This window comes from Bombyx mandarina, chromosome 07 (genome assembly GCF_030267445.1).
Source record: "Bombyx mandarina strain Sakado chromosome 07, ASM3026744v2".
Classification (NCBI taxonomy): domain Eukaryota; kingdom Metazoa; phylum Arthropoda; class Insecta; order Lepidoptera; family Bombycidae; genus Bombyx; species Bombyx mandarina.
Genome location: NC_143214.1, coordinates 10,839,916 through 10,858,159, shown reverse-complemented (window position 1 = coordinate 10,858,159; position 18,244 = coordinate 10,839,916). Strand labels below are relative to the sequence as shown.

At 37.7% G+C, this 18,244-nt stretch overlaps 1 protein-coding gene across 1 annotated transcript; it reads right to left on the bottom strand.

Annotated features, from left to right (window-relative positions):
- Positions 1–15,782: 15,782 nt before the first annotated feature.
- LOC149502682 (uncharacterized) lies at positions 15,783–17,742 on the bottom strand. The gene is made up of 5 exons (XM_089728773.1): positions 17,123–17,742; positions 16,415–16,686; positions 16,273–16,332; positions 16,060–16,125; positions 15,783–15,978 (listed from the first exon to the last, which is right to left on the bottom strand). The coding sequence occupies exons 1-5, from the start codon at positions 17,218–17,220 to the stop codon at positions 15,788–15,790; spliced, it is 687 nt and encodes a 228-aa protein (XP_089584899.1). The 5' UTR covers positions 17,221–17,742; the 3' UTR covers positions 15,783–15,787.
- Between the last annotated feature and the right edge of the window lie 502 nt (positions 17,743–18,244).

Sequence of the window (18,244 nt, the reverse complement as noted above, 5' to 3'; positions counted from 1 at the left end):
AGGAGGTTCGGGAGACATAAGTAAGGAATGAAGAGTCGTCAGTGCACGTAAATTACGACGCTGGCGAATCGGTAGAAGTTTGAGCTGAGCACGATAGGAAGATATATGATCATATTTACGAAGATTAAAAATAAATCGAATGCAGTTATTAAGAAGACGATCAAGTTTATTAAGAAGGTCTGCATTCAGGTCAAAATAACACACATCACCATAATCAATTATAGGGAAGATCAAGGCTTGTACTAGCATAGTCTTGGTCGCTGGTGGTAAGAAATTCTTGAAGCGATACAGAGCACGAAGAATTCCAGAGGTTCTTTGTCCAACGTAAGATACTTGAGCTTTCCAGTCGAGTGTGGAGTCTATGTAAAGGCCTAGGTTCTTAACCACGGAACTTAGGGGAATTGCTGTACCATTATAGAATATAGGTGGGAGTGACATAGTAGTTAAGCGTTGGATCATACGAGGACTGCCCACAATAATGGCTTGGCATTTCGTTGGATTCACAGTTAAGCCAAACTTAGTTGACCAACTGCATATGTAGTCCAGATCCTTATTTAGCTGGTTTATTGCCTGAGAAATAGACTCCACAGTCGTCTGTCTATAAAGCTGCAAGTCATCAGCATACAGATGATACGCACACTGAAGATTATGTGTTAAGAAATTTATAAAAATAGAAAATAATAATGGAGACAAAATACCGCCCTGGGGCACGCCAGAGTTGACACTACACCAACTTGAAGAGGTGTCATCAATACGAGTACACTGCTGGCGTCCCCGAAGATATGATGAAAACCATTCCAGTGCTGTAGGAGAGATCATAATATAGGACAAAATAGATAGGAGGATATCGTGATTGACGGCATTGAACGCATTTGAAAAATCAATTAGTACCAGTACTGTGACTTTAGTGTCTTGCATACCTGTTCTAATGTCGCCAACCACTTTAAGGAGAGCGGAAACGGTGGAGTGACCTGGTCGGAAGCCAGACTGGTAAGGGCTCAATAGGTTGTTCCGGAAAATAAACTGCGACAATTGTTTGTGTACGCAGGCCTCGATCACCTTGGATAGAAAGGGAAGAATAGATATAGGCCTGAAGTGATTTGGAAGGGAAGGGTTAGGAATTTTAGGTAAAGGAAGAACATAAGCCTTACGCCACAATGAAGGAAAAGAGCCTGATGATAGGGAAAAATTTGTGATGTGCCATATAGCTGGCAGAAGATGATCCAGGATTGTGACGATCATACGGCGACTTATATTGTCACAACCCACTGCGTTCGATTTTATGGACAGGATAATATTTTTGATCTCATCCACAGCAACCGAAGATAATTCAAAGGAGTCAACATTAAGTCGAGACAAACCATTCAGGTAGTTCAAGGTGCGACATTTCGTTTGATTATTTAGTGGTGTAGCAGAGGAGAAATGAAAGTTGATGTCATTCAAACTTATCGTCGCCTGAAAATCAGAGTGACGCTGTCTGCCAATACCCAGAGTTCCAAGGAATTTCCAAATATCGGCAGGCGAAGCGGAATTTATGTTTTCTAGAATGTGGCGTCGTTTAGCGTTACGTATCATCTGATTGCACCGGTTCCTCGACACTTTAAATTTAGTCCAGTTATCATTACACCGATTCCTCCTAAATTTTCGAAAAGCCCGATCCCGGCGCCTCATAGCCATCCGAATACCTTCAGTCATCCAAGGAGCTGGTGGGCGTTTCAGTTTAATTTTTCTGATAGGCGCATGAGTGTTGTAAAGCCCAAGGACAACCTCATTGAATATGTGAACCTTTTCATCTACCGAGGGTGAAGATATTAGTTGGTCCCAGTCCACTTTAGAAGCGTCTTTGCATAGATTTTCCTTATTCATACGACCAAAACTACGCATGGACAAAACCCTGGGCTGTGGTTTAGGAGGTTTAATCATATAGGATAAAAAGATGAGGTCGTGATGGGAAAAACCAGGAGCAGGATATTGACCGTGAGTGGGTACAGAGGTAGGAGTGGAGGTCAGCATTAGGTCTAGCCAAGTATCATCGCCATTAATGTTGTGGTGAGTAGCCTGTAGAGGCAAGACATGAAGCCCAGTAGACCTAATGATTTCCTGAAGTTTACGGGAACGAGAGGATAAAGGAGCTATGAAGTTGGTGTTGAAATCACCCATGATAATGTGATGTGAATAATCTGACCCTAAAGATTCCAGAATCGGCTCGAGACTGGAGAAGTAGTCGACGTTGGGGGGACAGTATACGACACCGAGAACAATTTTTGCTCCCTTCATAGAAATTTCAAGAAAGAGATATTCCACAGGTGTAGAAGAATCAGCAGACGAGCAAGCTATTGTTTTATAAGAAATGTTACTGCGGAGATATATAGCAACGCCGCCCCCTCGGGCATCGATACGATCATTCCGTATTAAAGTAAAGCCATCGAGAGGGTAGATAGCAGAAGGTAAATGAGGCTTAAGCCAACTCTCAGAAATCAAGACAGTATGAACGTTAGTGTTAGTGAAAGTAATGAATAAGTCATTGTAGTGACTTGGTATACTTTGAGCATTAATGTGACATACATTTAAAAGGCAGTCAGATGATTTATCAAACGTCTGCCGTATACAGTCTCCAAGGGAATCGGGAAGTGAACAATAACTATCGTTATCAGATGACAGCATAGAATCATTAGCAGAAAGAAACGAATCATCAATACATTCCATTGTATACAAATTAAATATAACAGAATAATATAACTATAACTATACTATTATAATAAAATAAATAAATAAATATATAAAATAAACTAAAATAAATATAACTATACTACCATAAAATAAAAATAACGATTAAGTTTAAAAGTAATGCACGCGCAATGTCTCTGCACCACCCGCCAGCTGATATACACAGGATGATGAAACAAAACAAAAAAATAATAATTACAATACCTTATAAAACAGAAACAGAAAATAAAGAATATTAATAACGAAAAACATAATAAAGGCCATAATTTACAATAAAAAAAAAAACAATTAATTAGAATAATGAAGGACAAATCTCCACAACAATATTCTGATTAAAACTTCAAAAAAGTAAACTACAAGGCAAATTTTATCTGTGAACGCAGTCTATTAAAACAGTCTGTCAAGTGTCAAATTTACAGAATTAATTATTTTAACAAGACTACCCACAAAACATTAACATTATACTCCGTGATGCCACTAATCTACCCACGAAACATATCAACATCAACAATACGTGAATAAAAGTAAGAGTGAAAAATAATAAATCCAATGATAAACATTTAAATCATCAAATCATAAATTGTGAAATGAAAATAATGATATACATACGTTGTGAAGTCATAAGACTAAATATATTAGTGAAAGTCGAATAATCTTAAGTAATTAAAGTGAAAAAAAAAAAAAAACAAAAACACAAACACAGGCCACTAGGTCTTCCGCAATTTCGAGTTCACAGTGATAGCCGCTGCCGCCTTACAGACGCTGCCCTTAGCTGATGTTGGCTTACCATCCACAATAGGATATTTAACTGCGAGGTCGCTAAACTCATCCATAGTGGTCAATCTGTGACGATTTCCATCCGCAGCCTTGATAATAATGACCCCGTCTTGCGTCCAACATTGACGCACACCAAAATATTGACGGCTCTTGCCGAACACCGCCTGTCGAGATTTTGTAAGGAATTCCTTGATGGACACAGGAGAACCTTTAAGTTTGGACTTCGTCCTCCAAATCGACATCCGTGTATCTAAGCATTTCAATCTGACCAGGATTGGGCGGTGATGATCCTTATTAGTAGCTCCTATACGGTGACACACATTGAAGTCAGCAGCAGAGGTATTCAGAAGCATTTTTTTATGCAAAATATCCAAGATGGCAGCGGTGCAGTCTTCGTTTTGAACTTCAGGGACTCCCAGAAAGATGAGGTTTTTTCGACGATGTCTGGTCTCGATCGCATCAACCAGTCGAGTGCACTCACCAATCTGCTGTCGAAGAAGTTTCAACATAGAGAATATAAGTTCCCGGAATGTTCGGAATTCCTCCGCAACCTTGGAGACTGTATCCTTCGCAGGCCCTCCAGCATGAAGCTGTGCCTCAAGATCGGCCATTCTTTTCGTGAAGCACTCTTCCAAGTTTCTTTGAGCAACCTCAATCGCAGATAATTGCGACATAGTTATGTTTCTGCTTCAAGGGGTGCTGGCAGGTGGTATTTTTATTGGCTTAAATCATGTAAATATTGCCAAAATGCATATATATACTTAATGACACACAAAAGGATCACAAAATCTTTATAATGTAAATAAAATGAATAAATTTTAATTTTCAAACTTAAAGCACTTGTTTCACTTTTGACACCTACCCCCAAAAAAAGTATGTGTCATGCTGGCATTTTTCTTAGCCTATCGTGTGGGTATTTGTAAGTACGTTTTGAATTTAAAGCTTTCAATGTGTAACGGTCACCATCCAATACTTCAACTACTTTAAACGGCCCTTTAAACTTCGTATCTAATTTCGTTTGATTACGCTCTTCGTTTTAATGTGTGGACGAGCTCACAGCCCACCTTGTGTTAAGTGGTTACTGGAACCCATAGACATCCACAGCGTAAACGCACCACACACCTTGAGATAGAAGTTCTAAGGTCTCAGTATAGTTACAACCGCTGCCCCACCCTTCAAACCGAAATACACCACCGCTTCACGGCAGAAATAGGCAGGGTGATGGTACCCGTGCGGTCGATGGCACTATACGGAGCACCCGTCTGGTGCCACGTCCTTACCCACGAGAACGTCGCCGCACTGCGACGCCGGCAGCGCGCGATCGCAGTCAGAGTTATTCAAGGATACCTCACAGTCTCCTACGAGGCGGCGCGCCCTAGCGCAAGTGTAGCCGGAGCGCGGGGGCTCCAATCTCGGCAGTCCGTGCTAGAGGCGTGGTGTCGTCGTTTGGCGGACCCGTCGGCCGGCCTCCGTACCGTTGAGGCGATCTGCCCGGTTCTCGCAGACTGGGTAGGCCGCGACCGCGGAAGACTCACCTCCGGCTACCTGTGCAGACTCACAAGACATTTTACCACCACGCAAACTTTTTACCACAGCAAATCTTACCAGCCACCACGCAAACTACAATTTCACGGGTTCCACCTCTCCTACACGATGTTACTCCCACACTGAGGAAGCCAACCGCAAACACTTGTCAAGCACGCACTTCACCAGAAAAACTTGCATCCGCCAGCGGGACCCGAACACCGCCGCGTCGCCAGACACGAACGCACCGGACGTCTTATCTTACAGGTCACGACGACTTCAGATGTGTCAATTTTTCTTCCCCACGGAAACTTGCTTGCTTTCTTGTTTGCTTGCTTGCTGGAGCCCGAAGTCATCGAACGTGTAATGTTATTGGTATTGAATCTAGTAGATTCTAAAATTTCAGCGACAATTCACAGTCTCATGTCCTGGTTTACTGCACTAGTGCCATGTAACTCTAGCAGAAGTCAGCAGCTTAAAATAATTCTTGTCGGAACTACCCACTCGTCATGACAGATCCATTATTGCGATCGAAGTTTCACCTGAGACTTGCACTTGCCTTAATTTCTTGCAATAGCTTGTTACGTGTCGTATTTCCGCTAGTAAATGCCATGTGATAAGTCGAGAGTCAACTGGGCAACATGAGCCAGAACGTAAGATGTGACGATTTCTTCGTGGCTCAGATCTTCCATCGAGGTAGCAGACGTTATGACACGACTTACGTATGCTGCATTCACGCTCTTGTGGCGTACCACTACTAGTATTCTGATCTGCATCATGTTTTTTTGCTGTACTTCGAACATGTTCAAACACGTCACGCCAGTGAGAGTAGAGTCCTGATCTCACTTCTGATGTCGTCGGCGGCACCAGGGATGGCTGAGCGGTAGCTTCCGTCATCACTCGTATTCGATTGAACTCAGTTTAGTCAATAAAACTTTTCAATAATAGTTAGTGAAACTCAACACACACAACTTTCACAATGACAGGATAAACCGACAGTTTCGTTGCACATACCGACAGACCGACTGACTGACTGACTGACCGTCAGAGACTCACTGCTGAGACGGACGGAATCACTGTCTGACACGAATGCTACGACTCTGTCCACGTACCGCCATTTTATAACTGTGGCGTTACGGAGTCTACCCTTCATTTTGTGATATTTATCAAAACAACATTTCATCATTTAAAATAATAATCAAAACCACCGTCTTAATATTACTAAAAGTCGTCAACCACGACACGGCCATTCTGTCACTTTGACGTTTGTGTATCGTTGATATTCCGAACTATTGACCCGGATGCGACATATATATATATATATACATATGTAATGCATGCATGATATATTTTTTTAACTGATTTAACACTTTTAAATTTTGTCTTGACGAAATAAAAATGAAGAATTGAATTATTTTTTGATCAGCATTATACCGTATTATTTATAATTATTCCATAAAAAATTCACTTCTTTATTGTCTAACTAATGAAGTTTAGTATATAGAATATAAAAAAAAATTAATTTCGGTAAATACATCGCTAAAGTAAATCGCAAGTAAATTATATTCCTCTAAAACAGTGAACGGAAAACATAATATACATCTGGCCGGGTAGTAGCTAAGATTTTATTATATGTTGATGTGTGTACGCAATGTAGAGGTCTGCCGTGATCAATATAAGTTTTTAAGACTATAATAAACAACATATTATTATATCAATGGCAGATCTGGTCAATTAGTTTCAAAATTTTATTTTTTTAGCATTTTCAAAGTGGTCTGCCACAAAGTAAAATGCGCGATAATGGTCTGCCATTCTTATTTTCCGATAATAATAATCATATATTTTCAAAATTTCAAAACGGCAGACGTGGTCAAATGGATTTAAAATCCGTCAAAATCGGTACCTGTCCTACCTGATCGCTCGGCGCGTCGACCACTTTAAGCTTAGTGAGTCCCCACCTCATGCATGGTAGGTATAGGGGTCTCAATGTATGAAAATTCAGGTCTGGTCAAATACATACCAGGTAGAGCCCACGGGCTCTTGGGCTATAATCGAATATTTACTTAATAACATGATTTTACAAACCTCTATTATTGATTAATCTTTTGGCAAAAAATACTTGTAAGTGAATTGATGCTCATGCTTTAAAGCTCTTTGAAAACACATTTTCTTCTGCTGTGTAGTATAATTCCAACATGCAACCATTGTTTCTCACGATCACCTAATTTCCAAAACCTATCAAATGCATGCTGTCTTTGCCTTGGAGGCGGCTCTGCTAGACGAACGCGCCGTGTCATCTCCGGAGCTACTCCCGGAGCAGTACTGGAATTCTTCAGCCTCTTCCTCCGGCTTCTGGCTATTGACGAGTGGCCTGCTCCTTCCGGCTTCCTCTTATCTGCTCCGTCCTTCTCTGACACTCTACCTCTACCCTTCACGGACCTTCCACCTTCTTGTGTTTCACCGTCCTTCGCGGTCACCCTACCTCCATCCTTCTCGGACCTCTTCGAGCAGTTATTGCCCCCCCTGCAGAAGACGAGGGATTCTCCCCCAGCGGAGCGGGAGTTACCCTCCTGGGGTAATCTTGTTTGTAACTGTTCATTATCATTTTTTCTTTCCTGTTTTTATTAGCTACGTACGTTTTATTAGCAGGGGTACGTTCCCCTGGGACGCTCTCGCGACTGGTCTCCCACCAGCCATGCACCCCATCGCCGGGCGCCAGAGCTTAAGATTGGGGTATTTTTAGAGAGGTTTACGTCCTCGTGGCCCTATTATATGGCCTCGATACCCTATTAATATACATCATAACGCAAAAGGTAGACAAAAACACCTACTGTGCGTGGGAAGAACAAAAGCGTAATGTGGATCAAAACAGCCCTATATCCTTTGATATGTTCATTGATTTTTTAAACAGTCAAGCTGATTTTATTGAAAACTTAGCGATACACGCACCCACAGTTTCGCGTAGTAAAGGTAATCCTAAGCTTAAGGTTATGGTAGCTCAAGATTCACTTAGCTCAAACTCTGAATCACCTCCTAGGGATTGTCCAAAGTGTAAATGTGCTCATAATCTTAATAATTGTCCGCAATTCTTAGCTCTAAGTAACGAGGCCCGAATGAAGGCGTTACCTAATTTTAAAGTTTGCTTCAATTGCTTTCGGTCGGGACATTTCGAAAATCATTGTAAGAAGCCTGGTTGTAGAATATGTAAGCGACGACATAACACTTTAGTTCATATTTCGGAACCTAATATGTCTAAACCTAATATAATCATAGATAATCTTGAAGCCGAGAAAGATACTTCAGGCACGACAGTGCCGGCGTCCGTCGTCTTCAGTAAGTCTTCTCTCGACCGTAGCAATGTTTTCTTATCAGCAAGCGTTGCATCAAGTCAAGGTCATTGTCCACCTCAGCCGTGTGACGTATTGTTGTCCACAGCTTTAGTTAGCTTAAGTTATGTCACGGTAATCATTGTGAACACATCGTGCGTGCCATATTAGACAGTGGTAGCACATCTTGCCTTATGACTGAAAGAATGTGTCATAAATTAAATTTAAAAGCTAGCGAGATCAATGTTTATTTATCATTTCATGTTATTAATATAACGTGTCATTACGCGTAGGTAAAACCTGTCTCGTAAATATGAAATCATTAAATGATCATTTTACAACCGACATTTTTTTATATGTTTTGCCATCTATTACTAGTAATGTTCCAAGTCGTGAAATCAACATCTCAAAAATGAAAATACCTACAAATATTTGTTTAGCTGATCCGTTATTTCACAAACCTTGCGAGGTTGATTTATTAATCGGCGCTGATCTCTTTTGGGATTTAGTTGGGTCACGACAAATAAAACTATGTAATAAAAAACCCGTCCCACGTGAGACGAAATTAGGCTGGATTATTTCAGGTCCTTTATTTACCAATCATATCTCTCTACTGTCCAATGATTTAAGATGTAATCTCCTTAAAACAAATTCGAGTTTCAAGGAATGACATCAGAACCGATTAACGCGTTTTTGGCAGCTAGAAGAAATTGATTTAGAGTCACCTCATTATATGCCAGACGAAAAGCTCTATGAGGATAATTTTACTAAAAATGCGTACCGTCTTGACGATGGTCGTTTCTGCGTTTGTATACTACTCAAGCAAAGCCCTGATGTATTGGGTGAGTCCTACTCAAGAGCGAAACAATGCTTAATTTCTTTAGAGCGCAGATTGAGCAACAAACCGGAATTGTGTCAAATGTATAAGAAGTTTATGTCGGAATACCGTACATTGGGTCATATGAGAGACGCGCATGAAACAGACGAGAATCGCCCGGCGTACTTTATGCCTCACCACGAGGTGTTGCGTGAAAGCAGCGCTACTACGAAACTCCGTGTAGTGTATAACGCGAGTAGCCCTACTACGTCTGGCATTTCTTTCAACGATATTCAGCTGGTTGGTCCTACGGTTCAGGACGATCTGCTTTTCATACTTCTCCGATTTACACAGCATAAATATATTTTGTCAGCGGACATCGAAAAGATGTATAGGCAGATTGTCGTCCATGAGTCTGATAGGCAGCTGCAACAGATTCTCTGGCGTGATAATTCATCTGATCCTATTAAAACTTGTAACGGTATTTGTTACAGCCCACCGGTAGCCGCAGTGGAGAGAATGAAAGTTTTAATTTACCTCAGGGCGCCTTATAAAAAAAATAAAAGTTGAACTGCAGTCTCACAACAATTACGTATTTTTGGGTGTCAGACATATAAATTACACAGACTAACTTTATTCACACTCTGATTTAATCTACCAACTTTACATTGATGCGTCTTATTCAACTACTGTGCTCTGACCGCCTGCATTCTCTTTTAAATATGTCTCAGCCGGCTATCCCCTCTTGACTGGTCACGTGGCTTAGTCACGTGATTTTAAAAGCAGTCAATTGAGCAACTAATAGACAATAATATTTCAATGTTTTGCAATACAAACCTTATATTTAATAATAATTCTTAATATCTATAGGACTTTATATAATCATATTAATATAAATAATCATAAACCTTACAGCTCGGCCATCCTACCTAAGCGAGACCCTTCGCTTTGATATCAAGAAAAACAAAATAACTTATTTGCTATAAATACTAAGCACATACACATTTTATATCTATTGCTAAAACAGTTTCAATTTAACATTGTAAGTTCTATTAAAATAACAATTTCTTTCATAAGTAATGCATCTGTATTCCCAAATCATTACGTGTATGATGTTGCCATTAATTTGTTTTATGTAAAGGATACAGCTTAATTAAATGTAAGTATAATTTACAGCAACTATATATATTATAATTAACTAAACGTCCAGCATAAACTGAGCAATCAAGTATCTAATCACTGTCATTAACGCTATTGTGGCGGGTAGCCATCACACAACGCAAGATATTTGACAGATGCCTGAATCTCGCTTACGACATTTTCAATATAAGCTTGCATGTATACAAGTTCCGAACAACAGCATTTGGACCGTCAGTCTACCGAGCAAATATCACCCGCTCGGTGGAAGATCTTCCTTTCGTCGTAAACTTCCCCAAACTCGTGACCTGTGCCGGAACAATTGCAGCCTTCACACTTCATCATCAGCGCAACAAGAACTTCGGCTACCACGATTCCCGCATTATCGCAGATAAAAGCAAGTCATCGACAGTCGTCCCACAGAAATCCAGCATCGCAGCCTCAACAGAACCATCGCAGCCGACTCACCGCGCTTCCTGGTCCTACGGCACGCACCTACACTGCCTCATTATGCCACTACAGTCCACCGCAGCTTACGACGGGATCAATCAATGCTTGGGGTCACACATCTCCGGCGTGGCAGCTCTGCATCACATGGACTACGCACAATACACGCGCAGCATTCAAGCTCAGTCTCAACTCACCGCAGACTTCGCTAGACAACGCTAATTAAAAATGACACGACTTCCAGTCTCGGAGGGGAGTGATGTGGCGGGTAGCCCTCATACAACGCAAGATAATTGACAGATGCCTGAATCTCGCTTACGACATTTTCACGATAAAGCACATATATACAAGTTCCGAACAACAACATTCGGACCGTCGATCTACCGAGCAATATCACCTGCTCGGTGGAAGATGTTCCTTTCGTCGTTCAGCATTCCCCAAAATAATTATCGTTTACATTTAAAAATTAACCCCTCTAAAAGTAGTGTTATGTTTTTCGGCAATGAAGCCTCAAATTCAAATATTATTTACAACAATAAAATCATAAATAGTCACTTCAAAGAAATTTTTAGGAATAATACTGGACCCAAAACTAACTTTTGAAGAACATATTAAATATATATTCAAAAATGCTCACAAAGGATTAATGTTATCAGATTACTTTGTGGTGTAACATGGGGTGCAGACCCTAAAATATTGTTCATATTGTATAAAAGTATTGGTAGAAGTCACTTAGACTATAGCTCACTCGCTTATATGAATAGTTCTCATGTAAATAAATTAGACATATTGCAGAATAAAGCTTTAAGAATAATATCTGGTGATATGTGCTCAACTCCCATAAGGGCCATGGAAGTTGAGACAAAAGTGATGCCTTTGATTTTGAGGCGAATCTTACTTGCTGAAAGATACTGTCTCAGAATAATAGCATCAAACAACACTCAAGTAATAAACAAAATTGTACCTTATATAGATAGATCCCCAAGAGGACCATTAATAACAGCACAAGGTCTACTATGCGGTAATTCTCCAACACTGATATATTTCTGGAAGACAATAGTTTTTTTACAATTAGAAAACAGTTTCCATGGCCATGTTACTCTTTCTTTCTTTCACATCCAATTAATGTAGTTCAACAGACAATAAACAATAATTCGGAAATGCTTAAATTTTTTGAGGAAAATCCAATGTACTATGTTATCGACACTGATGGGAGCAAAGCAAGTGATTATGTACATACTGCTCTATATGATCCACAAGCAAAATTTTCTTCAAGTTTTATTCTGCATGAACCCTGCTCTATATTTACGGCAGAGGCATATGCAGTGTATCAGGCATTAATGCATATTCGCGAAATCATTAACATTAAATATTTTTTAATAATTTCTGATTCCTTGAGTTTGATAACAGCTTTAACAACCCTCACAAGTAAATTCAAGTCCAATTATATGCTTTACTTCATTAAACAAATAATTCACCAATACCACATATAAAATAAAATATCCAAATTTTCTTTCTATGGGTGCCTTCCCACAAAGGTATCTCTGGCAATGAAATGGCTGATAAAACTGCATATGAAGGAGTTAATGCTGTAGCAAAAATGGTGGAAGAAAGATCAAGATACGAAAGGAAAATAGAAGATAAATATAATATAATAGAAATATAATAGAAATAGAAGATAATAGAAAAAAGCAAGTTTACCTGCAAGACCTTGATATCATCGTATGCAAGATGCTACTCGAGACTTTATTACTATCATCAAAAGACTGCGTTTTGGTTATAATACTGCACCGTCACACCGTGCTCGACTCGGCATAATTGCGAATAAAACCTGTCCACATGGTCATTCAAGTGATGGAATTGTGGAGCACATTATCTTCGATTGTCAAAATTTTTGTGATTTTGAAAAGTGATATTGAAAATAAGTGTGATTTATAGTCCCGCCCGCCGCCATTAAAACAATTGTTACAAGACGAACTTACTTACAAGCACATGTTACCGAGCACTTCCGGCCTCACATAATAAATTATTTACGAACTTAGGAAATATATAGAACTTATTATTGTCTTATAATATAATTAGTAATTTCATAATCAAGTTCATTCATATTTCTTTATACTTATAACATTTTATTGGCGCCTTCAGGTTGACAGCTTCCGGCGCAATAGGCATTAATGTTATTTATGTTACATAATTCGATATTATTAAATAATAATTGTACGTAAATAATCAGCAGAATAATTAAGATGAACAATGTTTAATATTACCTACTAAGTTTGTATAAAAATAGGTCAAGATGATTGTATAAATACCGGCGGTTAGCATATCTCTGTTGCATTCGTATTCCAAAGAGTATGTAACACTACGTTTAAGAGACGGGAGTGCCATAGAAAAAAACGATGTATGAAACGTGCTCTCTAGTCTAATACCAACCTAACGGAACTAAGGCGTGATACAATGCTGCCAACATAATGTCCATAATGTCATTATTAGTGATGTGGGCTGTAGTAGCGGGCGAAAACTTATCGATATCGATTACAAAATTCTGGGATTTCAGGAAATAAATAAATACAAAGAATATTTATTTAAACTCAAATTGTTTTAAAACTTATTTATTTGCAAGGAATTAAACAATTACCCATGTTATTAATAATTTTATTTTTTTAGATAGGTTTTACAAACAATTACGTTGCTAACCAAAGTCGCGAACCTAAAGGCAAACGTTGGACTAATTAAATAAAACCGTAGCTTTAGCTATTTACAAAAAGTCACCTAAAGCGTACAGATATTTGTCCCAATTTTACCAATGCCTAGTATCAGAACACTTCAAACAGTATTAGAAAATATGAAAATGGATACCGGCATCGATTCCATGAGTATGCATCAACTAAAAAAAAAAGCTGAAAGTTTATCGGACAAAGATAAAACTTGTGTTACTGTTTTTGACGAAATAGCACTCAAAAAAAGGCTAATATATAATGTTGCCACGGATAAAATAGATGGTTATGAGGACCTAGGCGATGATAAACGATCTGAAAAAATTGCTGATCACGCATTAGTTATCATGCTTCAAGGGGTTCATAAAAGTATGAAACAGCCCATTGCACACTATTTCGTTAAGGGCACTATAGCAACCGATAAATTAGCTATTATAATAAAAGATACAATTCGAGCTGTAACAGAAGCTGGTTATGAGGTAATAGCTACGGTTTGCGATCAGGGACCAACGAACATGGGTTCATTAAATTTGCTAAAAACTTGGGGAAATTCTGCGGAACCACATTATTTTTTTCTTGATGGAAAAAAAATTTTTATAATATATGACGTGCCACATCTTTTTAAATCAATACGAAATAATTTTATGCAGGGCGGTGAACTGGTAATGGACAATAAAAAAGGGAAATGGGCTCATTTGATCAAACTTGAAGAAAGAAATAGAATCAGTCTCCATTTCAAAAAAATTACTAAATTACATGTGAACCCCAGATTTCGAGCCAAAATGAGAGTTAAGCTAGCTGCTCAAATTTTGAGTAATACTGTTGCAGCTATACTAAAACTACAAGCTGATAGTGTTGAAAACCAAGGAGAAAGACCGGAAATACTTCAAACAGCACACATAGTCGAAGAACTTGATCAATTATTTGATTTTACAAATGGGCCAGCTTCTAAAAGCGATATAAAAAGAAATATTCGGCAAAATGTCAGTAAAAATAGTTTCCATCATAGGAGATGGATTGAATTCAAAAGTAAATCTTGTTGGATTTCTATTAGTAGGACAATGTTGACGTATTTGGCCGAATAAATTTTCCAATGCATCCTGGTTAAATTGACGCAGGTTCATATATTTGAATTTTTTCACTAAATGTAAATAGTGCCAAATATCTTCTAGAGATGACAATGTGATTAAATATCCATTTACACATCTAATGTTTCTCAATCTCAGTTGACTGTCCGATTTTAAGAAATGAAGGGTTTTAATTTTACTTTTGAATTCAATCCATCTCCTATGATGGAAACTATTTTTACTGACATTTTGCCGAATATTTCTTTTTATATCGCTTTTAGAAGCTGGCCCATTTGTACAATCAAATAATTGATCAAGTTCTTCGACTATGTGTGCTGTTTGAAGTATTTCCGGTCTTTCTCCTTGGTTTTCAACACTATCAGCTTGTAGTTTTAGTATAGCTGCAACAGTATTACTCAAAATTTGAGCAGCTAGCTTAACTCTCATTTTGGCTCGAAATCTGGGGTTCACATGTAATTTAGTAATTTTTTTGAAATGGAGACTGATTCTATTTCTTTCTTCAAGTTTGATCAAATGAGCCCATTTCCCTTTTTTATTGTCCATTACCAGTTCACCGCCCTGCATAAAATTATTTCGTATTGATTTAAAAAGATGTGGCACGTCATATATTATAAAAACTTTTTTTCCATCAAGAAAAAAATAATGTGGTTCCGCAGAATTTCCCCAAGTTTTTAGCAAATTTAATGAACCCATGTTCGTTGGTCCCTGATCGCAAACCGTAGCTATTACCTCATAACCAGCTTCTGTTACAGCTCGAATTGTATCTTTTATTATAATAGCTAATTTATCGGTTGCTATAGTGCCCTTAACGAAATAGTGTGCAATGGGCTGTTTCATACTTTTATGAACCCCTTGAAGCATGATAACTAATGCGTGATCAGCAATTTTTTCAGATCGTTTATCATCGCCTAGGTCCTCATAACCATCTATTTTATCCGTGGCAACATTATATATTAGCCTTTTTTTGAGTGCTATTTCGTCAAAAACAATAACACAAGTTTTATCTTTGTCCGATAAACTTTCAGCTTTTTTTTTTAGTTGATGCATACTCATGGAATCGATGCCGGTATCCATTTTCATATTTTCTAATACTGTTTGAAGTGTTCTGATACTAGGCATTGGTAAAAGTTGGGACAAATATCTGTACGCTTTAGGTGACTTTTTGTAAATAGCTAAAGCTACGGTTTTATTTAATTTAGTCCAACGTTTGCCTTTAGGTTCGCGACTTTAGTTAGCAATAGAAGATTCTATCAAACTTTTTAAGACAGGTGATGTTATTTTATCTATTTTATTAACTTTCTGTTTGAGGTTTTTTATTAGAAGACGACTTGATTTAAGTTTCTTTATTAGTCTTCGCTTCAGAGGTGTCACTGGGACAGCTTCTCTGTCTTGAGGTTTTCTTGGTGACACTAATGGTGCTGAAACATGAAGAAAGTCGGTGAAAAACGCGTAAGTCATTAAGTACTTATATACTCAAATAACATATGTATAACACTCACTAGGACTAGAAAATCTTCTTCTCTTTGGAGAAGTCTGATTAGGATTCGATGTCGATGTAGAGGGTACTGTAACAGAACGGGTCAAAATATTATTTGTCGAAGGTTGATATTAAAGGATCTATAATATAAAAACGACATAATATCATTGTAAGGCTGTACATCATAAAGACATGAAATATATTGACATAAAACAAATAAACTAAATTAACTAACTTGGTTCGTACAAAAAAGCTTGGTGGTAGTTATGTTCCTTCTGTATGACTGAAGATAATTCTGTAAACATAAATTATATCATTATAGCAAAGTAATATGTTGAGAAATCAGGATGTGCTTTACAAATCAATAAATATCTCACCGCTGTATGAGAGCTGCACATTATCAGTTCTGGCTGGCAATGGTTGACTTCTAGCAATACAATGTAGTGGAAAACCAACTAAAATGTCATCAGATAATGGTGTAGATGAGATTTCCAAACTCGGAATAGCAGTTTTCTTCAGCTGAGTTTTTTTCTTCTTGAAATCTTTACTTCGGAAATGCTTTTCACAAACATATTTCAACTGATGCAATTTTTCAATGGGCACATAGACTAAGTCTTCTTTTCCTGTTACTTTGACCCATTGTTTACACCTAAAAAGTAGGTGAATAGTTATTTTTACTTATAAATTACGTAAACTACTGTTTTATATGAATGTAACAAAATAACTTTATACAATGTTATGATATGCTAAAATTATACCATTAATACATATATATTATGCACTCTTCGACCCAGTGTAGCTTTACATGTAAGAAATTTTATAATGACAAAACCAACTAATAGAGAAAACATTTATTTTACTCCCTTAAGTCATTATCATCATAAGTGACAACTGTAGATGTCCACTGCTAAACATAGCTTTCTCCAGTAATTTTTATAACTAAATATCGATGTCGATAAATCCGATTAATGGTTATCACTAAGCAATGTTTTGTTAAAGTTATTTTTTTGTTAAAATGCACTAAACCTTTAGGAATTGTACTAGAATTGACTTCTATAAAGAAATAAATATCTAATTATGCTTACCGTTCTTCATCTAATGGAAATTTAGCCATAAAAACACGTTTGTTCACACCAATCCGGCATGTTTTTATACCGCAAATTTCACACGTTATTTTTCTCATTTTGTTTTTTAGAAACACTCGATGACAAACAGATAACAAATTTCTTGGAACTAAATGATTATTAATGCACTTTTATGCAATTTGTACCGAAAATATAACTTTAGAAAACCATAACAAAATAACTATCAAACTCTTAGCACAGACTACACAGAGTACTTTTACTTGTTAGTGACACTAATGACAGTCAAAATGGCAGTTGATGTAATCCATCTATCTGTAGAAGACGTTAGCCCGATATAATCCCAGAGTTCTGAAGTCTTTTCGTAATTTTACAGGATTATAGCCGCCATTAAAAAGGACGTTCGTTTCATACAACATTTCTTTTGTATAGGAGTTTCGCCAGACTGTTGTATTCTACCCACCGTAACGTGTACTAGAGAATATATTATTTCGTGTGGATGTAAATTGTCTCAATTGTCGCCGCCACCATGAGGAACCCTTTATACACATCTACAAATACATGAAGAATACAATTAAAACAATTTAATGGAATGTGCTCATAGGCATAATATTATGACGTCTATGAATGTGCTATGAAAAATAAGAGTTAACCTTGCAAATAACAGGTCATAAAATCCAAAAAAAAAACATATAAGTTTCTCGAGTTCAAAATATCAAAAAGGTCATTTATCAATTTTATACATTTGACAGTGGCCTCCGAGTGAGCAAATTGTTCAATATGTAATTCTTTGTCATAAAATTGAGGCCAGTTTCACTTTCACTTCTTGATTTCGAAATTTTATATGACGAAGAGTGCCACAACAAGTTGCTATTTTATTGAGTCATTGTTTTCGTCATATAATTGTTTTTGAGATTCTAACACATTTTGCATTAGTTTGAGGGATCTTGGAGGGATCTAAAAATACTGCCACGTTTTGACTATGGCAAGGGTGAGGGAATGTTGTCTGCATACTATCGTACTTTTCTATGTTGCAACCCAATGATTTCGTGCAACTGATATTACATTTGCATCCGTCAAACACGATGGACACCACAGTAACGGCTACAAAGTGACATTTGCTAA